This window comes from Hemicordylus capensis, chromosome 7 (assembly GCF_027244095.1).
Source record: "Hemicordylus capensis ecotype Gifberg chromosome 7, rHemCap1.1.pri, whole genome shotgun sequence".
Lineage (NCBI taxonomy): Eukaryota > Metazoa > Chordata > Lepidosauria > Squamata > Cordylidae > Hemicordylus > Hemicordylus capensis.
Window position 1 is genome coordinate 35,770,328 of NC_069663.1, and position 21,285 is coordinate 35,791,612.

At 48.8% G+C, this 21,285-nt stretch overlaps 2 protein-coding genes across 8 annotated transcripts in view; one reads left to right on the forward strand and one right to left on the reverse strand.

Moving 5' to 3' along the window:
- The window catches only part of CSMD2 (CUB and Sushi multiple domains 2), a 684,208-nt gene extending 679,293 nt beyond the window's left edge, over positions 1 to 4,915 (reverse strand). For all 6 annotated transcript variants that reach the window (XM_053267555.1, XM_053267553.1, XM_053267554.1 and 3 more), the window contains exon 1: positions 4,402 to 4,915. In XM_053267555.1, coding sequence (XP_053123530.1) covers positions 4,402 to 4,558 — 157 coding nt within the window. In that variant the 5' untranslated portion in view covers positions 4,559 to 4,915. The remainder of the gene's footprint in view (positions 1 to 4,401) is intronic.
- A 10,048-nt stretch (positions 4,916 to 14,963) lies between these two features.
- The window catches only part of C7H1orf94 (chromosome 7 C1orf94 homolog), a 51,461-nt gene continuing 45,139 nt past the window's right edge, over positions 14,964 to 21,285 (forward strand). For both annotated transcript variants that reach the window (XR_008310761.1, XM_053267559.1), the window contains exon 1: positions 14,964 to 15,712. Coding sequence is in view for 1 of the 2 variants with exons in the window: in XM_053267559.1 (XP_053123534.1) it covers positions 15,435 to 15,712 (278 nt within the window). In the remaining variant the exon portion in view is untranslated. The remainder of the gene's footprint in view (positions 15,713 to 21,285) is intronic.

Below are 21,285 nucleotides of genomic sequence, written 5' to 3' on the forward strand. Positions count from 1 at the left end.
TGAGATGATGCCTTCAGCATCTTCCTATATTGCTGCTGCCCGATATGGTAGCAGTGGAGATTCAAACCTGCAACCTTCTGCTTGCTAGTCAAGCATTCCCCCACTGCGCCACTTAAGGTGACTTCTTGATAGGGTAGTTGTGTGAAAAAAATGGGGAAACCAATGATTCCACTCTGGAGCCTTTGATGTGTTGCAGAAGTAAGAATGCAAAGTTAACAAGTCCTGTTTTTGTTGTCACAGGCAGGTAGAAAGAAGTGTTAAAGAGACCCCTGGAGTGCTGCACTCAATGTGGGGGGTGACCAGTTGGGTAAGCCAGCCTTTCCTGGACACCAAGGCAAGGCAAAGAAGCCAGGCACGTCCTCTTAAACGTGACTTGCCACCCAAATGAATGGAGCGTGTGTGTGTTCCTTCTAAGAACACTCATCCGGAGGATTCTGAAGCCACCCCAAAAGCGTTTTGATTAGACTAGAGGAATTTCAAGGGGTTGGGGGGGGGGGTTTGCTGGTGCCACACAACCCTAGTTGAAATGAAAGGAAGGCAAATACCAGTTCAATATTAGGAATGCAGTTAACACCCATTGATTTGAAGAGGATTTAAAAGTATTTAATTCTCCTCTGGATTGCACCCTGTCAGAAGCACCCTTTGGTGACAATGAACTAATTCTGTTCCATGGTGATTTGCAAGGGAAGGCCAGAGAGACCGAGACAGAATATCCTTGGTCAGATCATGGGCCAAATGACCAACCCTATGAATATCATTATGCGGCTTTTAAAAATGCACTTTCTTGTAAAATTACCCCCTGGTTCAGTCGAACGCCACAAAACTACAGAGCTCATAATTCTCTCACACACTTAATAATAGAGGAAGCTGCTATATACTGAGTCAGACCATTGGTCTATCTAGCTCAGTATTGTCTACACAGACTGGCAGCGGCTTCTCCGAGGTTGCAGGCAGGAATCTCTCTCAGCCCTATCTTGGAGATGCTGCCAGGGCGGGAACTTGGAACCTAGATGCTCTTCCCAGAGTGGCGGCTCCAAATATCTTCCACTGCTCACACTTTTAGTCTCCCATTCATATGCAACCAGGGCGGACCCTGCTTAGCTAAGTCATGCTTGCTACCACAAGACCAGCTCTACACACACACACATACACACACACACACACACCCCGCACTGCATGATGCAGGAAATCCAGAGCCTCCATAAAGGAGGACAGTTCAGCCTCTGCACGAAGAGCCCACCACACCCTGAGAAAACTGGTTCCATTGTCAAGCTGTTCTTATTGTCAAGAAATTTCTCCTAATATTCAACCAAAATCTACCCTCCTGTAACTGAAACCCATTAGATCCAGACCCACCCTCTGGGGCAGCAGAGAACAAGGCTTTGGCCTCTTCCATGGGACAGCCCTTCAAGTATTTGATGAGTGCCTTTCTATCCCAACTCAGTCTTCTCTTCTCTGGACTGAACGTGCCCAGGTCCTTCAGCCTTTCCTCACTGGATTTGTTTTCCAGTCCCCGGACCTCCCTTGAACCTATTCCAATTTGTCTACACCCTTGTTAAAGTGTGGCTCCCAAAACTCACTCCAGATGAGATCTGACTAGTGCAGAACAAAGTGGAACAATTATTTGCCATGACCTGACAACTGTGGTTCTATTAAGGTGACCTAAAATCACATTAGCCTTCTTTGCAGCTGCATCACACTGCTGACTCATGTTCAGCTTGGAATTGACTGTCATCTCCAAATCCTTTTCACCTGTATTACTGCCAACCCCAAGTGTCCCTCATCCCCTACCTATGCATTCGATTGGTTTTGCCTACATACAGAACTATATATTTGTCTCTGCGGAATTTCTTGTTGCTAGTTTCAGCCCAGTTTTCCAATCTACCAAGGTCATTTTGAATTTCAGTCCTCTCTTCCGAGGTGTTAGCTATCTGTTGCAGTTGTGTGTCGTGTGCTGATCTGATAGGGATTCCCTTCACCCCTTCATTTAAGTCATTGATAAAAAAAAATACTAAAGAGTCCTGGGCCCAGGACAGAGACCTGCAGCTCCTCACTTGAAACTTCCCTCCAGTTTGAGGAGGTCATTGATGAGCACACTCTAAATGCAGTTTTCCAACCAGTTGTGAATCCACTTGACCTGTATGTCAATGGAAACAGAGATATCCTTCTTCTTTGATGGAAAACACCATTAAATGATAGTGAATTTGGTTATGGGCACAGGATGAACTTTGCCTGTCCTTTTAGGGAACAAATTTCTTTCACCATTACAACGTCTAACAGCTTTCAGTAATTAGATACAAGGAGGTTAATGCAATACTAGCAAGGTGGGTGAGTTTGGGTATACATCTGGATGGATTTAATACAGGCTACAACTACTTCCCAGCAGTTGTATTCCCACAACTGTAGTGCCACACTTTGGACATTCCTGGTTACTACTGCTTATTAATGCACCTATTTTCCAGGGGAAAGAAACAGGGTTGAAGTGGGTGCAGTAGGAGCAATGTGGCATTGCCATGGTGGTATTTTTTGCTCCATTACAGAACAACAACCTATGACTAATTATCCAGCTCTTAGAAACACCAACTGACGGCAGAGAGTGGTAGCATTCAGGCAGCCCACAGGCAGGTGGGCACAAAACTGCGTTAAATGAGGCACTAGTAACTTGGAGTTGTCTTGGAAGAAGAAGGTTTAAGGAATTCATTTTTTGTCTTCAAACCGAGGCAAGGTTAAAGACAAACAATTGGATGCAACAGATGAGGGATGCAATGGTTTGCAGAGAAAGGACAAGGTTTGAGAGAGCAAGGGAGCGACACTCCAACCCAACTGACACCCATGGCATCCCACTGAAATCAAGATTGCTGGGGAAGAAAGCCAACAGACACAGAGCATCCCGAAGGTGACACCATCCAAAATATCTGTTGACTTCACCGTCACGGTTTAAAAGTCACATCTGTAGGCAAGAACGGAGAACCACCAAGTGGCCACAGAAGTTAGAACTGGAAACATCTAGCGTGAAGAAACGATGGGGAGCAAAAGGAAAGCAAGGAGGACCATGCAAGGCAATGATCTGCCAAACAGTTCCCTTCCTCTACTGAATGCCCCACTTGTAGGATAAACCAGATCCAGTGTCTTCCTCCCTCCACAAACACAGAGCCACAAAGGTTTAGCAAAGTATCTGTTGAGCATGTCAACAGGAATATTTCACCCCTCTTCAGTTTTTCCTACTTCTGCCGCCACCCCCAACAAGCAACCTTCAACCCCCATCCTTGGAAGGGTTTCCAAGAGATGCTCTAAACAAACAACTGATTGTAAGCCAAGGATTCTCTTGGAAAGAATCTCCCCATGGTGAAAGACACCAGTGTTGCATTTCAATTACAACCACAAAGTTGACAAATGATGTACATATATACAGACACTTAAAAAGTAAAGGGGAAGGGAGGAAGATTCCTCCCCCTTCCTAATTCTTGTGAGAAACATTGGCAAGAGCAGCCATCTATGAAGAAATTCTAATTATTCCAGAAGCTCACAGAAATAAAACACCCTTTGAGAGAAGAAACTGGCCAGTGCTTCCTCCTTCCCTCAAAAATACTCCATCAAGAAATGAAACTTCAGCAATAGATTAATTCTTTGCTTGGATTCTGCAGCAAGGGCATCCACAGGGAAGGCAAGCAAGGAGGGGACCTGGGAGTTAGTATTAAAGAAATCAGCCTCCTTATACCTGTCCCATTTCAACTGGGCTGTGTGATGATCAACATGCAGGGCCGAAGAGGGTCCACCCTTAGTTCTTCTCTCCCTAAAATTTGGGAGAGAAGGTGTGCATGTCTGTCATTTAGAGAATAGTTCTGTGATTTTGCGGCAACAAGACATCTACAGGCACATTTCCCACAAGACACATCATGAATCAAAAGGTCTTGGGAGGGAAGGAATGGTGAAAAGCCCTTACAAATCTTTGATTTCCCAACCTGGGTTTCTCCCGCTGCTTTGCAAGAAGGTAGCAGCCTCAGGCTGGTTTGACAGGCAGGGGGAGATGGGAAGCTCTCTGCTTCCACCCCTCAACCTCCACCACATCCAATTCCCCTTTTCAAAATTGCTGCTCTTGCACCAGATCCTGGCAAACTTTAACATCTTGCCTCTTTGGAAGAGAGAGAGAGAGAGAGAGAGCGCATATCAGACAGAAACTGCAAAGCACTGGAATCTGAAGCAGCCTTTCCTCCAACGAGGGGAGACCCACACAGCCCCAGCACCCACCCACCCTTGAATAGGGGGGAAGGCAAAAGAATTGACGTTCTCCCCTGGGATGGGGTGGAGGGGGAACGGGACCCACCAGCCCTGGCACAGAGATACACACCCACACCCCGAACCGTCCTCCAAAGTTCACCATCTTCCTGCAGCCCCACTTACCGGCGGCTGATGTGGCCAAAACCCCCACCGACAGCAGAAGAATCCGACTCCAGCAGCTCACCTCCACAGTCATGAGAGCAAAAATCCCCAATTTTCCCCAATTCCGTTTAAAGCTGCAGTAGCATCCCGGCTTGTCCCAGCCAAAAGAGGGTTGCATGTCAAACCGGGGCTGGGGGGTTGATTTGCTTGGTGGTGGAGGTGGAGGAGGAGAGGAGGCGGAGGAAAGGAGGAGGGAGGGAAGGGGGGAGAGAGAGAGGAGGATTGGCTTGGATTCTTCTTTTTAACGCCCCCCCCCCTTTGCTTAGTGGGATGATCTAGGGTAAGAGAAGCGGGAGGCTTCCCTAAAAAAGAGGGGGTTCAGGTGGCTCGGGTTGGATCTTAGCTGTATCTATCTCAATATAATTAGTATTATTTTTGCTCAGGGAAAAAATGCCAAATGCATCGCGATTTCCCCCCCTTCTAGTTGCTGCGGCTGGACTAAACCAAGTCAGCCCGGAGCTTGGGGAGAGGCGAGCTGAATCGCGCTGTGTGTCTTTCTCTCCCTCTCTTTTTCCTCCCTTTTTCTCTCTTCTTCCCCAGTTCCCTTTCCTTTTTTTTTTTTTTTTTTTTAATGCCTATCTTGGATCGAGCTTTCTCAAGATTAACAGCACTCCCCAGGGAATTATACTTTTAAGATCGAGGTGATTAATGGTGTGTGTGCTTGTATTTGTGTGTGTGCGCGCGCATTTGTGTGTGTGTAAACTAAATACTGAAAATTGTCGGCGGGGGGGGGACGTCTCAGTGAGGATGGGCTGTTAAAGATTTGTTAACTCGCCGCCACTTCCTTCCACAACCTGCAAAAAAAAAAAAAAAAAACACCCCACCCTCAAAATCCGCCTTTCATTAACTTGATTTTACAAGGTGGGGGGTGGGGGGAGTGTGCAACATCTCCTATCACCACCTTTCAACACACACACACACCACACACTGCCGCCCCCCCCCCCCGCCCAAGCTGGCTGGTTTCCTCTCCCCGCGCCCCACAACTGCTTCTGGTGAGCAATTCGCTGCAGATCCTTGAGCGAAATTGACCAGGTTCAATCCGATTCCGTGCATTGATGAGAAGAAGCGAGAGAGAATCACCCATTTGGCTGCGGGCGGGGGGGGGGGAGCGAGGAGACACGCGGGCGTGTGCGCTGGGGGGGGGGGACGCCCTGCGCTTGTCAACCTCTTTGTAGGATGTTGCAAAGGCAGTCCTACGGAGCGGGCGGGCAAGCTGGGCATCGCCAGGTAATGCCCCCCCCCGCCACCCCCGCCGCCGCAGGCTTGCAGGCAGCCCCGGCGCCCGTCTGCTCTTGGAAAGGTGGCTGGTGGGACAAGCGGGGCGGGGGGGGGGGGACAATCCACAACCCTCCTGCACCACCACCGCTGCCACCCCGCCCGACCTCCCGCCCCGCGGCAGCCTTTGAGAGCAGGTTGCCGGCGAGCTGCGCGGCCGTCCTTCTGCAGAGCGGCTCCGCACGCTCGCCCGCTCGCCGTTGCGGGTGGCGGCGCGGCGGAGAGGGGCCGCCGCTTCCATCTCCACCTTGATGGGCGCCCCGGAGGAGCTGCCCGGCCGTTTATGCGTGGAATGCAAAAGCGGGGTGGGGGGGGGGGGAGAGAAGCGGGGGGGTGGTTTGACAACACACACACACACACACACACATCATCGGGGGCTTCCTTCGTGGCTGCCACGATGCACAGCCGGGGGACGGGGGGGTGAACCTCGCTGTGAATTCAATAGTGGGGGGGGCACAGAAGGGACATCGCGAATCGATGGGTGGAGCCAGGCGTGTGTGTGTTTCGATTCCTGAAACAGAAGGGGGGTACTTGTCTGGGGGCGCTTGCCCCCCCCCACCTCGGCGCCTCCCCCTCTGGTGTTGTTGTCCTTGGCATCCATCCAGCCCCCTCCCCCCCCGGATTTCGGGTGCGGCACCCCGCTCAGCTTGGGTACCTACTGACACTTCCGACCCCCACCCCCCGCCACCCACGCCCTGAAAAGCCGAGCAGGAAGGCAAATGCAGCCTCCCAGCTGTTCATCCCCCAAGTCCAACCCGCAAACTTAAAGGTCTATTGATTATCAGCATCTTTGCAAGCCAGGGAGGGGAAGAGGAGGGAGGAGGAGGAGGAGGCAGAGACCGTACATGTTTAGTGGGGGGGAGGCAATTTTGAGAGCCAGGCAACTAGCTGGGAAGCACTAGAGCCTGCTGTGGGATTAGGAGCATAGGCAGCTGCCATATACTGAGTCAGACCCTTGGTCCATCTAGCTCAGTATTGTCTTCACAGACTGGCAGCGGCTTCTCCCAGGTTGCAGGCAGCGATCCCTCTCAGCCCTCTCTTGGAGATGCTTCCAAGGAGGGAACTTGGAACCTTCTGCTCTTCCCAGAGCGGCTCCATCCCCTGAGGGGGAAATCTTACAGTGCTCACACTTCTAGTCTCCCTTTCATATTCAACCAGGGCAGACCCTGCTTAACAAAGTGGACATGTCCTGCTTGCTGCCACAAGACCAGCTCTCCAGATGGGATCCAGAGGATGCACCAATTATATGAATCGGAAAGCGGGTCTCGTTCCCTTGACACAACCTCTGTACGGCATGCCCATGTGCACACACCCCTCCCTGCACCAGGATGGCAACCCGAAGCACCCTTACCAGGGAGTCAGTGGAACTTACTTCTGAGTAAACGTGCATACCAGGATGGGTTGCAATGCAACCCTAGGCGTGCATGGAGGAAGTTATTCACTATGGAATCCTGGGGAATTCCTTCCAGGGAAGAGTGCCTGAGGTCTGGCTGTACATGCAGGAGGTTTGTAGTCAGCGGAGCAATTTACTGCAGTGGGGAAACGGATGGGGCCTTAGCTCAGTGGTAGAGCATCAACTTGGTATGCGGAAGGCCTCACAATCCCTGGCAGCATCTCCAGGAAGGGCTGGGAAGGACTCCTGCCTGGGAGCTTGGAGAGTTGCTGCCAGTCAGTGCAGGCAGTCCTGAGCTAGAGGGACCAAGGGTCTGGCTCAGGTATAAGGCAGCTACGCACAGTACACTTGGTCTTTGCCAAAACAAGGCCGAGAAGCGATGTAAGGCAGCTTCCTCACTTCACAACTCACAGTGTGAGTTTCAGCTTGTGAAATGACAGAGGAAGATCTGTTTTTGCAATTTAAGACTCTGGTTTCCCACCGCGCACTGGTTTTGGCTTTTGCAGCAATTTCGCAGCAATTTCTTGATCACCCCTCCCTGCACCCCACCTACCATCCCCCAGGTGTGTTTTGTGGGGGGGTCCCCTCTGCATTTCTTTTTTGTGTGTCGCTTCTGCAAAGGAGGGGAAGGCCACAGTCCTAGGCACACCCACTGGCGGGATTTGGCGGCCATCATCCTAAACACTCACATTAGGAAGTACACAAACTTCCGAACAGCCTGGGACTTCTGCGTGCTCAGAGGTGTACCTAGGCAATTTGGGATGGAACCCGGAACTAGAGGCTTTGGAAGCCCCCCTGCTGCAAGTTAAGCATCATTTTTTAACACCTAGGGTTCTTGAGGGCACAAACCACACACCACCCAGGACAGACTAAAGAGGATTTGAGTTCCCCCAGGGGATGTGGAGGCCCTGGACTCCGGTCCCAAAGTCCAGGGGTAAGAGCGCCTCTGTGCGTCTTCCTGCTGAGGAGCCGGCTGGACATCCCGTTCCATTCAGTGAGGTGCACTTCCAGGTAAATGTGCACAGGTCTGGGTGGAGGAAGAGATCCGCCCCATTGCTCCCACTGCTTGGTGCCGGATTTGGCCCCTGCCCCCTCGTTTCACTGCAGCTGGGCCAGGTTTCTCCTGGCCCCGTTCACCTCCACTGGGAACTTGGAAGAAAGAGAGGAGATAGCTAGGACTGCCTGGGACAGTGTGCCCCCCACCCCAGCCCCCAGAGAACAGCAGGCGCTTTTCTGCTGTCCCTTTGAGGACCCAGGGCTCCTGCTTCTCGGCTGGCATCAGTTTTGCACAGTGATGTAGTTGCAGATTCCGAAGTGCAGGCACTCTCCATGACAGCCCCCATAGCCACACCCCCAGCATGCCAGCCACGCCCATCCCAATGGCCACACCCCTCTGAGAGATGCAACAATTGGGAGGGTTCTTTTGCAAGAAGTCAAGGATCATGTGGACTCTATGGAATGTACTAGAATGAATGAAAGGGAATGCCCACTGAAATGCCAATGGCCATTTGGAAATTCAATGAACCCCAGTGGCCTTTATTTATTTATTTATTCGATTTCTATACCGCCCTTTCAGAAACGGCTGAGGGTGGTTTACATTTTAAAAAAACCCAAACAATTAAAAATCAATTCACAGTTAAAAACAGACTATAAAATACCATAAAACAATCAACAGTTAAAAATTCAAAACAGTTTAAAGCCCCGGAAAACCAGGTTACAAGAAGTTAAAAACAAGTGCAACTATTTAAAAACCCTGGAAGGCCAGGCCAAACAGACAGGTCTTGAGGGCTCTCCTGAAGGCCAATAATAAATTCAAATTACGGATTTCTGCAGGGAGTGCATTCCACAGCTCAGAAGCAGCTACAGAGAAGGCCCACCTCTGAGTCGCCACCAGATGTACCGGTGGGAACTGGAGACGGACCTCCTCAGATGACCTTAATGTGTGGTGAGGATGGTGCATTTGGAAGGAACCAGTGCATTTCAGTGAGCATTCCTGGTCATTTGTGTTAGGAAGTCCTGACACTAGTCCACCATTGGACTTGCATGCTGACAGTCCCAGGTTCAATCCCTGGCAGCATCTCCAGGAAAGCCTGGGAAAGAGTCCTGCCTAAAACCATCAACAGCCGCTGCAGGTCAGTTTAGATAGTACTGAGCTAGATGAAGCAGTGGTATGTATGGCTGAGTATGATGCAACTTTCTGTGTGCCTAAGACAGGAAGAATGGCGATCAACACCTGGAATAGCAAGAGCAGCACATGGATTCCAGTGTAGAGAGCCAAAGGCTTTGCTATCCTGCTGAAACCCTGGAGGTACCAGGACTGCGTCCCTGCCTGTCCCTGCAGCACGGCACCACTGGATTTGCATGCAGAAGTTCCCAGGTTCAATCTCCAACATCTCTAGGAGTTTTTTCAGACGGTGAGTTTACCGCGACTTTACTTTGGAAGACTGTTTTTGGAGTGCGTTCACATATCGGCCAGATTTACCCCCAAGTCTGTGCGATATTTCTTCACACACGATTCGGGGTTTTCCCTCCACTTCACTCACGATTCGGGTTTTCCCCTCTACTTCACACACGATTTGGGTTTCTCCCTTCATAGTGGCACCTAGCCCAATTTACGCCCGGGATTTAAAAACCCAAACCTTTTCTTTTTGCATCGGAGTATCTGTTATACTCCAAGCCTGCAGTAAAGCCTTGCGGTAAACCTGCAATAAAGCCTGCTGTCTGAAAAGCCTCAGGTAGGGCTGGAAAATACTGAAACTTTGGAGAGCTGCTGCCAGTTGTGTAGACCTAGATGGACCAAGGACCTGACTCAGTAGAAAGCCGCTTCCCACCTACCTGTGATCTTAGATCTGTGGTCAGAGAGAGAGAGAGATGGAGCGCAAAGAGGAAAACCAATGTATTCTCTCTCCAAGCCAGGCATTTTGCTCCTCTAGAGCCAGAAGTAGCTTAAGAACATCAGAAAAACCCTGCTTGATCTAACCAAATGTCCACCTATTCTAGCATCCAGTTTTTAACTGTGGCCAATCAGAGGTTTCCAGGAAGCCAACCACCCTCACATCCACCTTGTCCAACCATGGTAGGTTGGAGATAGGCCTATAACTGCCTCGCTCCGAGGGATCCGATGCAGGTCTCATCAAAAGTGGTCTAACAATTGCCTGCTTGAGACAATTCTCCTGCCCTCCCTCAGAGAGGCGTTGATGATACTGACCAGACCCACTCCATAGACTGTATGAGACATGTTGGGCAAGAGTCAAGAGGTGCTAAGGCGAACATCTCCAAGCAGCTTGTCCACATCTTCGGGATTCACAAACGGAAAATGATCCCACCTAACCATACAAGAGGAGTTGCTGGACACCTCCATAGTAGACTCTGCAATAACCATGGAATCCAGCTTGACTCGAATCAGAGAGATGGGAATCCCCAATAACATCTGGAGGCCAAAGGTGGGGAACCCCTGTGGAATGGAACATAGGAAGCTGCCATACACTGAGTCAGACCATTGGTCTATCTAGCTCGGTGTTGTCTACACAGACTGGCAACGGCTTCTCCAAGGTTGCAGGCAGGAATCTCTCTCAGCCCTATCTTGGAGATGCTGCCAGGGAGGGAACTTGGAGCCTAGATGCTCTTCCCAGAGCGCCTCCATCCCCTGAGGGGAATAGCTTACAGTGCTCACTCACACTTCTAGTCTCCTATTCAAATGCAACCAGGGTGGACCCTGCTTAGTGAGGGGGACAAGTCATGCTTGCTACCACAAGACCAGCTGGGGAGAGGTTTGAGGAGGTAGTTATAGTCCCCTTTCCTTCCCAGACTTCTCCCCCATCCAAGACCACTCCAAGACCACTTTCTCTCCTAGCTTTTGGTTGCCTCTCCTCCTAAGCAAGGCAGAGGTGGATGTGGAGTCCGACTTCACAGTTTTTGAAGGCTGTTGCCTGGGAAAGCCCAGAGCCAGAGCAGGCAGCCCTCCATAGGGGTGTGCGGAACTGGTCCGATTCGAACCGGATTCGACTTGAACTGGGCCGGTTCAACCAGTTCAAACTCGAACCAGCCTCAAAAACTGGTTCAAGGGATTCTGCTTGTAAAGGGGAATCCAGTGAGGATTGCCTTTACAAACAAAAGGGAATCCTTCCTGTTAAAGGGTTCCAAGGGTGGCCAGGAGGGGCAACGAGAGGGCACCTTACCAGTTTTAGTGTGGTGGTGGCAGCCCCTCTAACTCACTCCCAGCAGCTCACTCCCAGCAGCTCAGGTTGGCAATGGCCCCATTCTGGCCTCAGCAGATGTGCGGAGGCCATTTGTGTGACCTTCATGGATGTGCAGAAACCACGTGCATCACCACCACACAAATGTGTGTAGTCATGCAAATGGCCTCTGGACATGTGCGGTAGTCACACAAATGGCCACTGCGCATCCATAGAGGCCAGAACTGGGCCTCCACTGGCCCATGCTGCTGGGGTGGGGAGCGCCGGCAGGGTTTAGGGGAGCCAAAGCCGGTAAGATGCCCTTTTACAACCCTAACCCTAACCGGTTCGAACGGACCAGACCACCGAGCAGTTCAACTGAACCGGCTTGTGGACTGAACTGCCCAAACCGGTTCCATGCCAGGAAAGATGGATGCCTTGGAAGCATGGCTTTATAAGTCTCTTTTTAAATGGCACTGTCCTATTCAGACCAGTTCTCTTGTTCAAAGGCAAGGGGGCCCAAAAGGAAAGGAATGAGCGAGGTGCAGAATGAGAAAGCAGGGAGGGGTCAGAGCAAGGAGGTTTTTCCCAGTCTACTGTAAGACAAACTGTTCACCTGGTGGGGAAAGAACAGAGAATCCCCTTGCCTTGAAAAGGCATTTTGCAAAAGCTGTCAACCGGCTGAGCTCAGGAGCCGGCCCATTGGATACACCATGTCCCCAGCTTGTTAAAGTACAAACAAATCAACCATAAATATCTGAACAACAATAACCAATAGAGTGCGAGTGTTTGGACCAGGTCACATAGCTGAAAGCACTGCCCGCACATTACATTCAGGATGTGTGCAAACTGTGGACGGCACATGTGATGTCGATCTCTGTGTGCATACTGTTGTTTGCACATGACAGTCAATGCACACAGAGCAGGACTCTCATTCGATGCTCCTGTATTTTCGAGGAATCCAGTCCCCATGCTGAGTTTTAAAAGGGAAGTAGGTACAGTCATTCACACACAAATGTTCAGGCATGGGCAGCGCTTGTACGTACGTGCATGTAATACTGTAAGGCAGGGGTTCGACTCAACCTTGGATCCATAGATCTGGTTGGACTACAACTCCCATCATCCCCCAAGGCCACAGTGGCTGGGGATGATGGGAGTTGTATTCCAACCAGATCTGGGGACCCATGGTTGGGAACTCCGCTTGTAGTATGTACTGTTCTTGCAGATGGAGGGCTGAGAGATAGTTGCCTTACATCACCCACGTCACTAGAACTCGGTGGGTGGGGAGGGTGGAGCTGTAGCTGCTAGCTGTGCCCCCAGATACCCACAAGCAGTATTCTAATAACAATCGTCGTCGTGATTCATATCATTTTTATTACTATATTCTCTGCTCCTGAGCTGAGTCCTAGTGGTAGGAATAGATTTGAGGTCTGAACCTAACTGAAACAAAGCCCTGATTGCGTGAAGATTTCAGCTTCTTCGAGAGATAATACCGTTAATAATCTTTTCCCAGTAAAGTGGCGGCATGCATCCCGGGTATAATCTCCCCCACCCCGCCCTGCGGGGAATAAGACGAATACGACAAATATTTATATACCACTTTTCAACCAACATTCCCAAAGCAGTTTACATAGATATAAATAAATAAATAAAATGGCTCCCTGTCCCCAAAGGGTTCAGAACCTAAAAAAAGAAACATAAGACAACACCAACAACAGCCACTGGAGGGATGCTGTGCCGGGAATGGATAGGGCCAGCTGCTCTCCCTCTGCTCAATAAAGAGAATCACCGCTTTTAAAAGGTGCCTCTTTGCTCTCTTAGTAGGAATTGGTCGGTCTGTCCCTAGTGGATCTCCCTGGCCCCACTGACAGTAGGATCAGTAGGATGTCTGTCTCCACTGGGCTTTTCCTTTTTAACCCCCTTTAACCATTTTAACCCCAATTGTAGAGAAAAATTTGCTCTGCACTGCCATCTACAGTCCAAAGGAGGAATGGCCTAAGACGGAAGGGAACTTCTTTATCCAAATCACTCAGGTGGGAGACAGATGGAAGATGAAGGTGAGCTGAAAGGACACATTGCTTCTCCTGGCACAGTGGACTCCACGTTTGCCTCTGGACAGGGTCTTTAATTCCAAAATGACAAAGCGTCTTGTGGCACCTTAAAGCTTCCACAGATATTTTGTTGCACAAGTTTTCATAATAATTCCAGTATAGCTGATGAAATATTATCATCATCCTTTACAGTTGCTGCTGCTGTTGTTTAAAGAACAGGGTCTGGGGCACCCTGAAGACAACATATTGTATTGTGTTCTAAGTGTTGGGCACTAGAGGCCATTTCCAGAGAAGGGCTGCAGCCTCAGTTTTCCCTGGAGAGCCAGTGCTAGGCAGTACAGTGGTCTCAGGGAGGCGGGGGGGGGGCGCGTTTAGGACCTTGAGGAGCAGCTCTCCACTTGAACATTTTGGGGGGAGAGGAGATAAAAACACAGTTGAGGGGGGAGGAAACAGTCGAGGGGAGAAGGAAACGTTTTTTGCGGGGGGGAATGAAAAGATATGTTTGAAAAGAAGACTGCATAAAGTTTTGCATTAAATGGAAAAACTGGCTACTCGCTAGGATTTCTGCAGCATGCTTGGAAATGTGGCCGCTCTGGGCCCAAGGGTTGGGTAAAGGCAGGTCTGCAGAGGGGGTGGGAAAGACCATATAAAATTGGGGGTGAGCTTTTGAGCATCCCTTTTCTAGTTCATCTAGTCACTTTTCCATATGTGTGGTTTATATACCATGTGGCTCCTGTTTAGTTAGTGAGACTGCAGAGAGGGTGGGGCAGGTAGGATACTTGTCTCTGCAGAAACATTGAATTTGGTGAAATATTTAAATCCAGGTATCCCTGTCCCCACTGGTCTGCAAGGAACCTGGAAAGAGATTTCTGAGGCATCCTGACAAAGAGAATAGTAGCAGCCTCTCAGGCTGAGGATCTGCTCCGGAAGGGAGAATGGGTTCAAGCACAGCTTCTGCTCAGATGCTCTTCCCAGAGTGGCCCCATCCCCTAAGGGGAATATCTTACAGTGCTCGCACATGTAGTCTCCCATTCCAATGCAAACCAGGGCAGACCTTGCTTAGCAAAGGGGACAATTCATGCTTGCTACCCCAAGGCCAGCTCTCTTCCTTCCGTCTCTCGCTTCTCCAGTTAAAGGAGAACCAAGCCTGTAACCCTGGAAATAGGATTGCCAACTGACCCAGATACAACACCTGGTTTGCTCTTGTGCCTTTAACAGTGGCTTGTTGAAGAGAAATCAACAGGTGAAACTTTTTGGACATTACTACTGACTAATGTGTCTGCATATTAAGCTACTGTGCAAGGTGTAGCTACAGGGACCAGCTGAAAAGTTTGAAAGTCACTGCAAGCTAGCATATGTAGTGCCACCTCTCCCCAACCCTGCTTCAAATCCCTTCTCAAAATTATTGTTTTCTTGTGAATCCTTTGTCTCATTCTTCAAATAAATCCAATTTTTATTACTGCATTTGGGCACAGTCATCCCACAGTATCCCGGCATCTCTGTTTTTTCTCCCTTCCCTGTCCCCATAGTGTTAGTCCCCAGTATCAATATTTAAATTTTAAGCGCTTTGCAGCAGGCAGTTGTCATACTCTGATCCATGAAGGTGCTGTATAATAAATAAGAACAGTTGAATAGCTGGTCTGATTGGAGCTGGTCTCATCCCGCCCTTATACACTTCTCTTGTATACTCATTCTATCATGTACGCCAGAGCCACAAAAAAGGAAGGATATCTTTGAGGACAGCCAAGTCCAGCCGAAGCAGTCTGCATGCACCAGATGGTGAGCTGTGGTTGGGAAAAGGCAAGCAAGGCCTTTGAGCTGGTCTCAGGAAGTCCTTTGGTAATCTCCGGCAAGGGTAATGCCTCTTTTGCCTCCTGCTGAATCCTTGAGATTCGCTATAGCTCCATCCGGTTGTTATCCTTCATCCCAGTTGCCATGCCACAAGAGTTCCATGGTTACCTGGCTACCGGAGTTTGTTGCCATCCATTCCATTCTGTGCCATCTTAAAAATAAACAAAGGATTCGCATGCAGACACACAAGGTGTATGGACAACTCTCGTATTTTCCTAAATTCTCCTGTTTTTGAGTGTGCGAGGCAGGATGCTGACAGGCAGGAGTGGTCTTCAGTGTGCGGCAGTCAACCCCAAAGGTCCTTTCCCTCTAGGCCCATTCCCAAGACACATCTGGATCCATCACAACACACCGCAGGACAGCTTGGATAAAGCCTGCCATGAGATCTGGAAGAGGGTCCAAGGACTCCCCGAGGAACTCCAGCCAAGGTCTTCATCACCACTTCTCCAACTTAACTGTCGCCCGGTCACGTCTTCAGAGGCCCTTCGAGAAGACAGCAGCAGTACAAGCAGCAACTCTCAAAAGGAGTGAGTGTTCTTCAAATACACATACACACCCAACCTCTTTTCCTTTGAAAGCAAAGCAGGTCTCTTTCCAAACTCATTGCCCCTGTAGCAACTGCAGCTAGTTGGGTGACATTAGACGATTGGAGAAGATTGGTTACAACTGAGTTCATTCAACAACAACAACAACGACAATAATAATAATAATAATAATAATAATAATAATTATTATTATTATTATTATTATTATTATTATTATATTAATATAAATACCATCAGCCAATTACAAAAAGCAACTTTACTGGGAACAGCCTATATTTTGCAACGATATCTATAATAACCAACAGTATTGATGATAAAATTCAGCCATCCAAGGTCCTTGGGAAGGACTCGATGTCTGGATGAAACAAACCAGTCAATAGCACCTGTCTGACTGTGTAAACAAGAAATAATATAAACTTTATTCATTAGCCACCCCAAAACAAATTGTTCTCTGAGTGGCTCACAACACAGCATTAAAACGTCAAGTAAAAACACATGAAATTACAACACTTAAAAAAAACCACCAAAATACAAAGTCCAAAATACAGTACAAAACCATTTAAAAACGTTTTACAAGTCAGTTTTAAAAATCAAATTTAAAAGGGCTGAGGGAACAGAAAGGTCTTTACCGGGTATCTAAAAGAACAAAGTGATGAAGCCAGGCTGTTCCATAAATGGAGTGCAGCCACCAAAAAGGCTCTATCCCTAGTAGTCACCCACCTTACAGGGGCAGGGGCATTCGGAGCAGGGCCTCTGAAGAAGATCTTATGATCCAAGTCGGGACATATGAGGCAAGGCACTCTCTCCGGCAACCTGGTCCTAAGCCATTTAATTTGGTTAATTTTATGAGTTTTATTTTACATTGTATCTGTTTTATTGTTGTGAAATGCCCCGAGCAGTAGTTTATTGGAGGGGTGGGGTATAAATATTTTAGATAGATAGATAGATAGATAGATAGATAGATAGATAGATAGATAGATAGGGCTTCAAGGGTTAAAACCAGCACTTTGAATTGGGCCCAGAAATGGACTGGGACCCAGTGCAGATGACGAAGCACTGGTGTGATATGATCATGGAGGACAGGTTTATGAATCACTACTAGCCTGGTGGCTACAGACCACCTCCAGCCTCAGAGGCAGGATGCCTCTAAGTACCAGTTGCAGGGGAGCAACAGCAGGAGAGAGGGCATGCCCTCATCTCTTGCCTGTGGGCTTCTCAGAGGCATCTGGTGGACCGCTGTGTGAAACAGGGTGCTGGACTGGATGGGTCTTGGGCCTGATCAGCAGGACTGTTCTCATGTAAAATGCCCAGTCCCAGTTAATAATCTTGCAGTCCTGTTTTGTACCAGCTGCTGTTTCTGGACCATTTTTGAAGGCATCCCAACATACAGTGCACTGCAGTCTTCTAAGCAAGAAGTTACCAGAGCATGAGTAACTGTGACCAAGCTTTCTCTGTCCAGGTAAGGTCACAATTGGTGTATCAGCCAAAGCTGATAAAAGGTGCTCCAAGCCACAGAGGCCACATGAGCCTCTAGCAACAGTGCTTGATCAATGAGCACCCTCAAATTGCAGACTTGGTCCTTCAGTGGGAGTGCAACTCCTTCCAGAACAGGCTGAACATCATTCACCCAGGCAGAGGAACCACCAACCAACAGTACTTCTGTCTTCTCTGGATTGAGTCTCAGCCTGTTCCCCTTCATTCAATTACTGCATCCAGGCACAGATTCAGGACAGTCACCGCTTCACCTGCATCTGATGGAAAAAGAGAGATACAACTGAGTATATCATCCTCATACTGAAGACCAGTGTTCCCTCTAAGATGTGTGCACGCGCACATGTCTGCTCAGTTAATTTTAGATCCCACTCAGGTCAAATCAGACCATTCTGAATGCACGTGCACACACACTGCCTTGATACTGCCATCCAGAGCTAAGCTAATTCCGCACACAGATGAAAAAAATTAGAGGGAGCGCTGCTGATGACCCCTTAGGCCAAATCTCCAGGTGACCTCTCCCGTCAGTTTCATGTAGACATTAAACAGCATAGGGGAACAAATGGAACCCTGAAGAACCCCAAAGCACAACTGTCAAGCCAGCGGGTTGAGCAGCAAACCCTTTTGGAAACGGGCCTCGAGATAGGAATGGAACCATCTCCAAGCAGTGCCTCCCAGACCCAACTCAACCAGCCTATCCAAAAGGATACCATGGTGAATGGTATCAGTTGTATTCATCCTCCAAAACTGATGTGAGTGTTAAGACCTGGAGCTACCAGAACAGCATGTCTTTCTCTAGTACCATTCAATGACTTGCATCGCCCACAACTGCCAAAACCTTCATTTAAGATTTCTTTACTTCATGAACTGAGCTTCAGTGAGGTGGGGGAGGCATTTTAAAAACTTGTCTCTGGGCTCACTCCAACCTTGCTATGCCCCTGTTGCCCAGGAAGGGAATATTGGCCACAGGCTTATAGTTGTTTACATCCTCTGGGTCCAGACTGAGTTTCTTTAGGACTGGTCAAATAATAGCTTCCTTCAGCGGAGCCGGGACCACTCCCTCTCTCAATGAGGCATTTAGAACCTGCTGGACCCAGCTAAAAATTCCCTCCCTACTAGATTTAAGAAGCCATGAAGAGCAAGGGTCAAGCATGCACATGGTCGGCCCAACTCAACTGAACACCTTGTCAACATCCTCAGGCACCAATAATTGAAATGCTTCCAGGAAAACTGGACCAGGTGGTACTCTGGACATGTCTCCCAGTGACACTGCAGCAACTGTAGGGTCCAACTCATGGTGAATACCACCGACTTTACCCTCAAAGTGCTGTACAAATGCATCACAGTGTGCTACTGAGAGTTCTAACACATGTTCCCGGGGCCAGATTTCAAGAGCCCCACACCACCTGGAAAACCCCCGCCGGACGACATTGGGAGGATGCAATGGTGGACAAGAACAACACATGTCTTCTGTTCCATAACAGCCACAGAATAGGCTCAGTAATGAGTTCCAACCTGTATTTGCTCAGACTCACCCTGGCGTTTCCTCCACGTATGTTCCTGCCAGCTTGTTTCTTCCTCCTCAGCTCAGGCGCTGCACAGGCTCTGCTTTGTGGGAGAGGGCACTTGGGAGTGATTGTGTCAACTGCCGGAGCTAGCTCTCCATTCCAGAGCTTTGACAGGAGCACCTGCCATACCAGCTGGAAAATCCCCCAGGGCCCTCAGGAATCCATTGGAGTCTGTCAGTCTCCGGGGGGCGGACCATTTTAATATAATGGGAGTGTACTATCTCTATTGTATTTATTTATGTTATCCTTTCGTTTTCTAAACCGAATGGGCTGTATGCGCTCCAGAGTTCTCCTTGTTGAAATATATCTGAGGAGAACCTCTCTGTGTGGTTCTCATTTTGAATTAGGACTTGCCAGCACTGTATTGAAGACTCTATTTTGAATGCTGGTGAACTAATAGTGAAGTGGAGAGCACCCCTGAGCTTGTGCAGAGTGCATTCCTGTAATCACAGGCATCCGTGGACCAGAGGGCAATAAGAGTGCGACTTGAGGCCAGGACCTCTCCCCTTTTTATAGATTAAGCTCACCTACTACTACTATGAATATTTATATACCGCTCTTCAACCAAAGTTCTCAAAGTGGTTTACATAGAAGAATAAACAATACATAAATAAGATGGTCCCTTGTCCCCAAAGGGCTCACAATCAAAAAAGAAACATACGGTTGACCCCAGCAACAGCCACTGGAGGGATGCAGTGCTTGGGCTGGATAGGGCCAGTTGCTCTCCCCCTGCTAAATAAAGAGAATCACCACTTTTAAAAGATGCCTCTGTGCTCAGTTAGCAGGGATGACTGCTCAGTTAGCATGGCACCTTGCATGCCATGGGCAGTCATGGGATTGGCTCTCCCAGTCATTTGGAAGACCCTATCCACACACAGCTGTATGCTTGCAGAAACCCCTTTCAGGCCTTCGATGAACAGATGAGAGACAAGCCGTCGGGCATGATCCTGCTCCCCACCACCCCACCACACACGTGTTCACAGAATGCACAGAAGAAATGTCTGAAAAGGACTTTGGTAGCTTTCAGGAGTGACGAAAAGTGTGTGGGAGGGAGAGAAATTCGACTGGTCTGCCAACTTGGGTTTAAATCTGCTTTGAGGTTCAATCTGACCACATTATGAGGGAGCTCCAATATCACATTAACAGAGGGTGGTTGGAATAAATGTGTTTTATTTCTATGTCTAAACATCACCTCCCTGTGATATCTGTCTGCGTCTTTGGTTTTGGAAGCAGCTACCAACATGCAACAAGTCCCCACAGTGGCATCCACATTTAAAGTCAAAATATTTACAGGGGAAAGAAGCATTCAGATAAAGAGCAGAAAGTGGGGACTCACAGCTTCAGAGGTGGTGACTGGAAACATCTGCTCTTCAGAAATTCTGAATCTGGCAGAAAGAAGTTTTACAAAACCCTCTAGCAGTGTGGTGGTGGTGGTGGTGGTGGTGTGTGTGTGTGTGTGTGTGTGTGTGTGTGTGTGTGTGTGTGTGTGGAGAGAGGGAGAAGGTCTCGTTTTCATAGTCAAATGGACAACGCTTTATTGCCTGCTCCGGAAGAGGGGAGATTGTGATAAAAACGGCAAACATAGTAATTAATTTGCAGCAACTGGCAGCCGTCCAACACCATGTGTTTGTGTGTGTGTTTAGCAAAGTGCCAAATATTGATAGCTTAGCACAGACATCATTCATACACTGCACAGACCATAAAGGTGTATAATCTCTCACTCAGGGCACCTTTGAGCATGACATTGCTGCCATTTGCTGGATTCCTGCACATTGAAAAATGTGCATTTTTATAATGCAGTCAAGCACAAATCTTGGGGCAGAACAGCACTGTTACATGTAACTCAAGCTTGCTATGCCAACCAGCATTTCTGGTTTCCTTCTGTAATATCTCGGAGTACTTGTCTCAAGTTATCATATGGTCTTTCTCAGCCCGTGATGAGGAATGGCAGGTAGGGATGAGAGGATTTTCTCCCATTCCACTCTCCTGTACTGCTTCTCAGGTTTGTTCTGCTGTGTTCCACTCCTCCTGAATTTGACTAGGATGAGGGGCGGCCCTTCCATGAGGCAAGGTGAAGCCGTCGTCTCAGATGGCAGATTATTGGAGCACCAGCAGGGCGGCAAAATGCCATGGCAATTGGAGCAGCTCTTTGGGACCTTGCAAACTTTTCAAGGAGGGCTTCTCCTCACTCCCTGCTAAGCTTGAAAGCAGCACAAGCAGAGAAGGAGAAGCTGCTGGCAACCTCCCCCTCCTTCCTGCCTCCATGCATGGTCAAAGCTTGCAAGGGTCAATTGTGAAAGGAGGTTGGCCCCCACCGTGGCATGGGGCATGACAACACTTTGCATCTTGTTCCAGATGCTGCAGTACCATAGGCTGCCTCTGACTAGAGGAATGTCTACATTAACTCAGGAATTAGAACATGCACAGTTTACCTCCGCTTTCAGTTCTTTCTGTCCGTTTCCATCCCTTCACTCTCCTCCGCATTGCTGAAGTGCA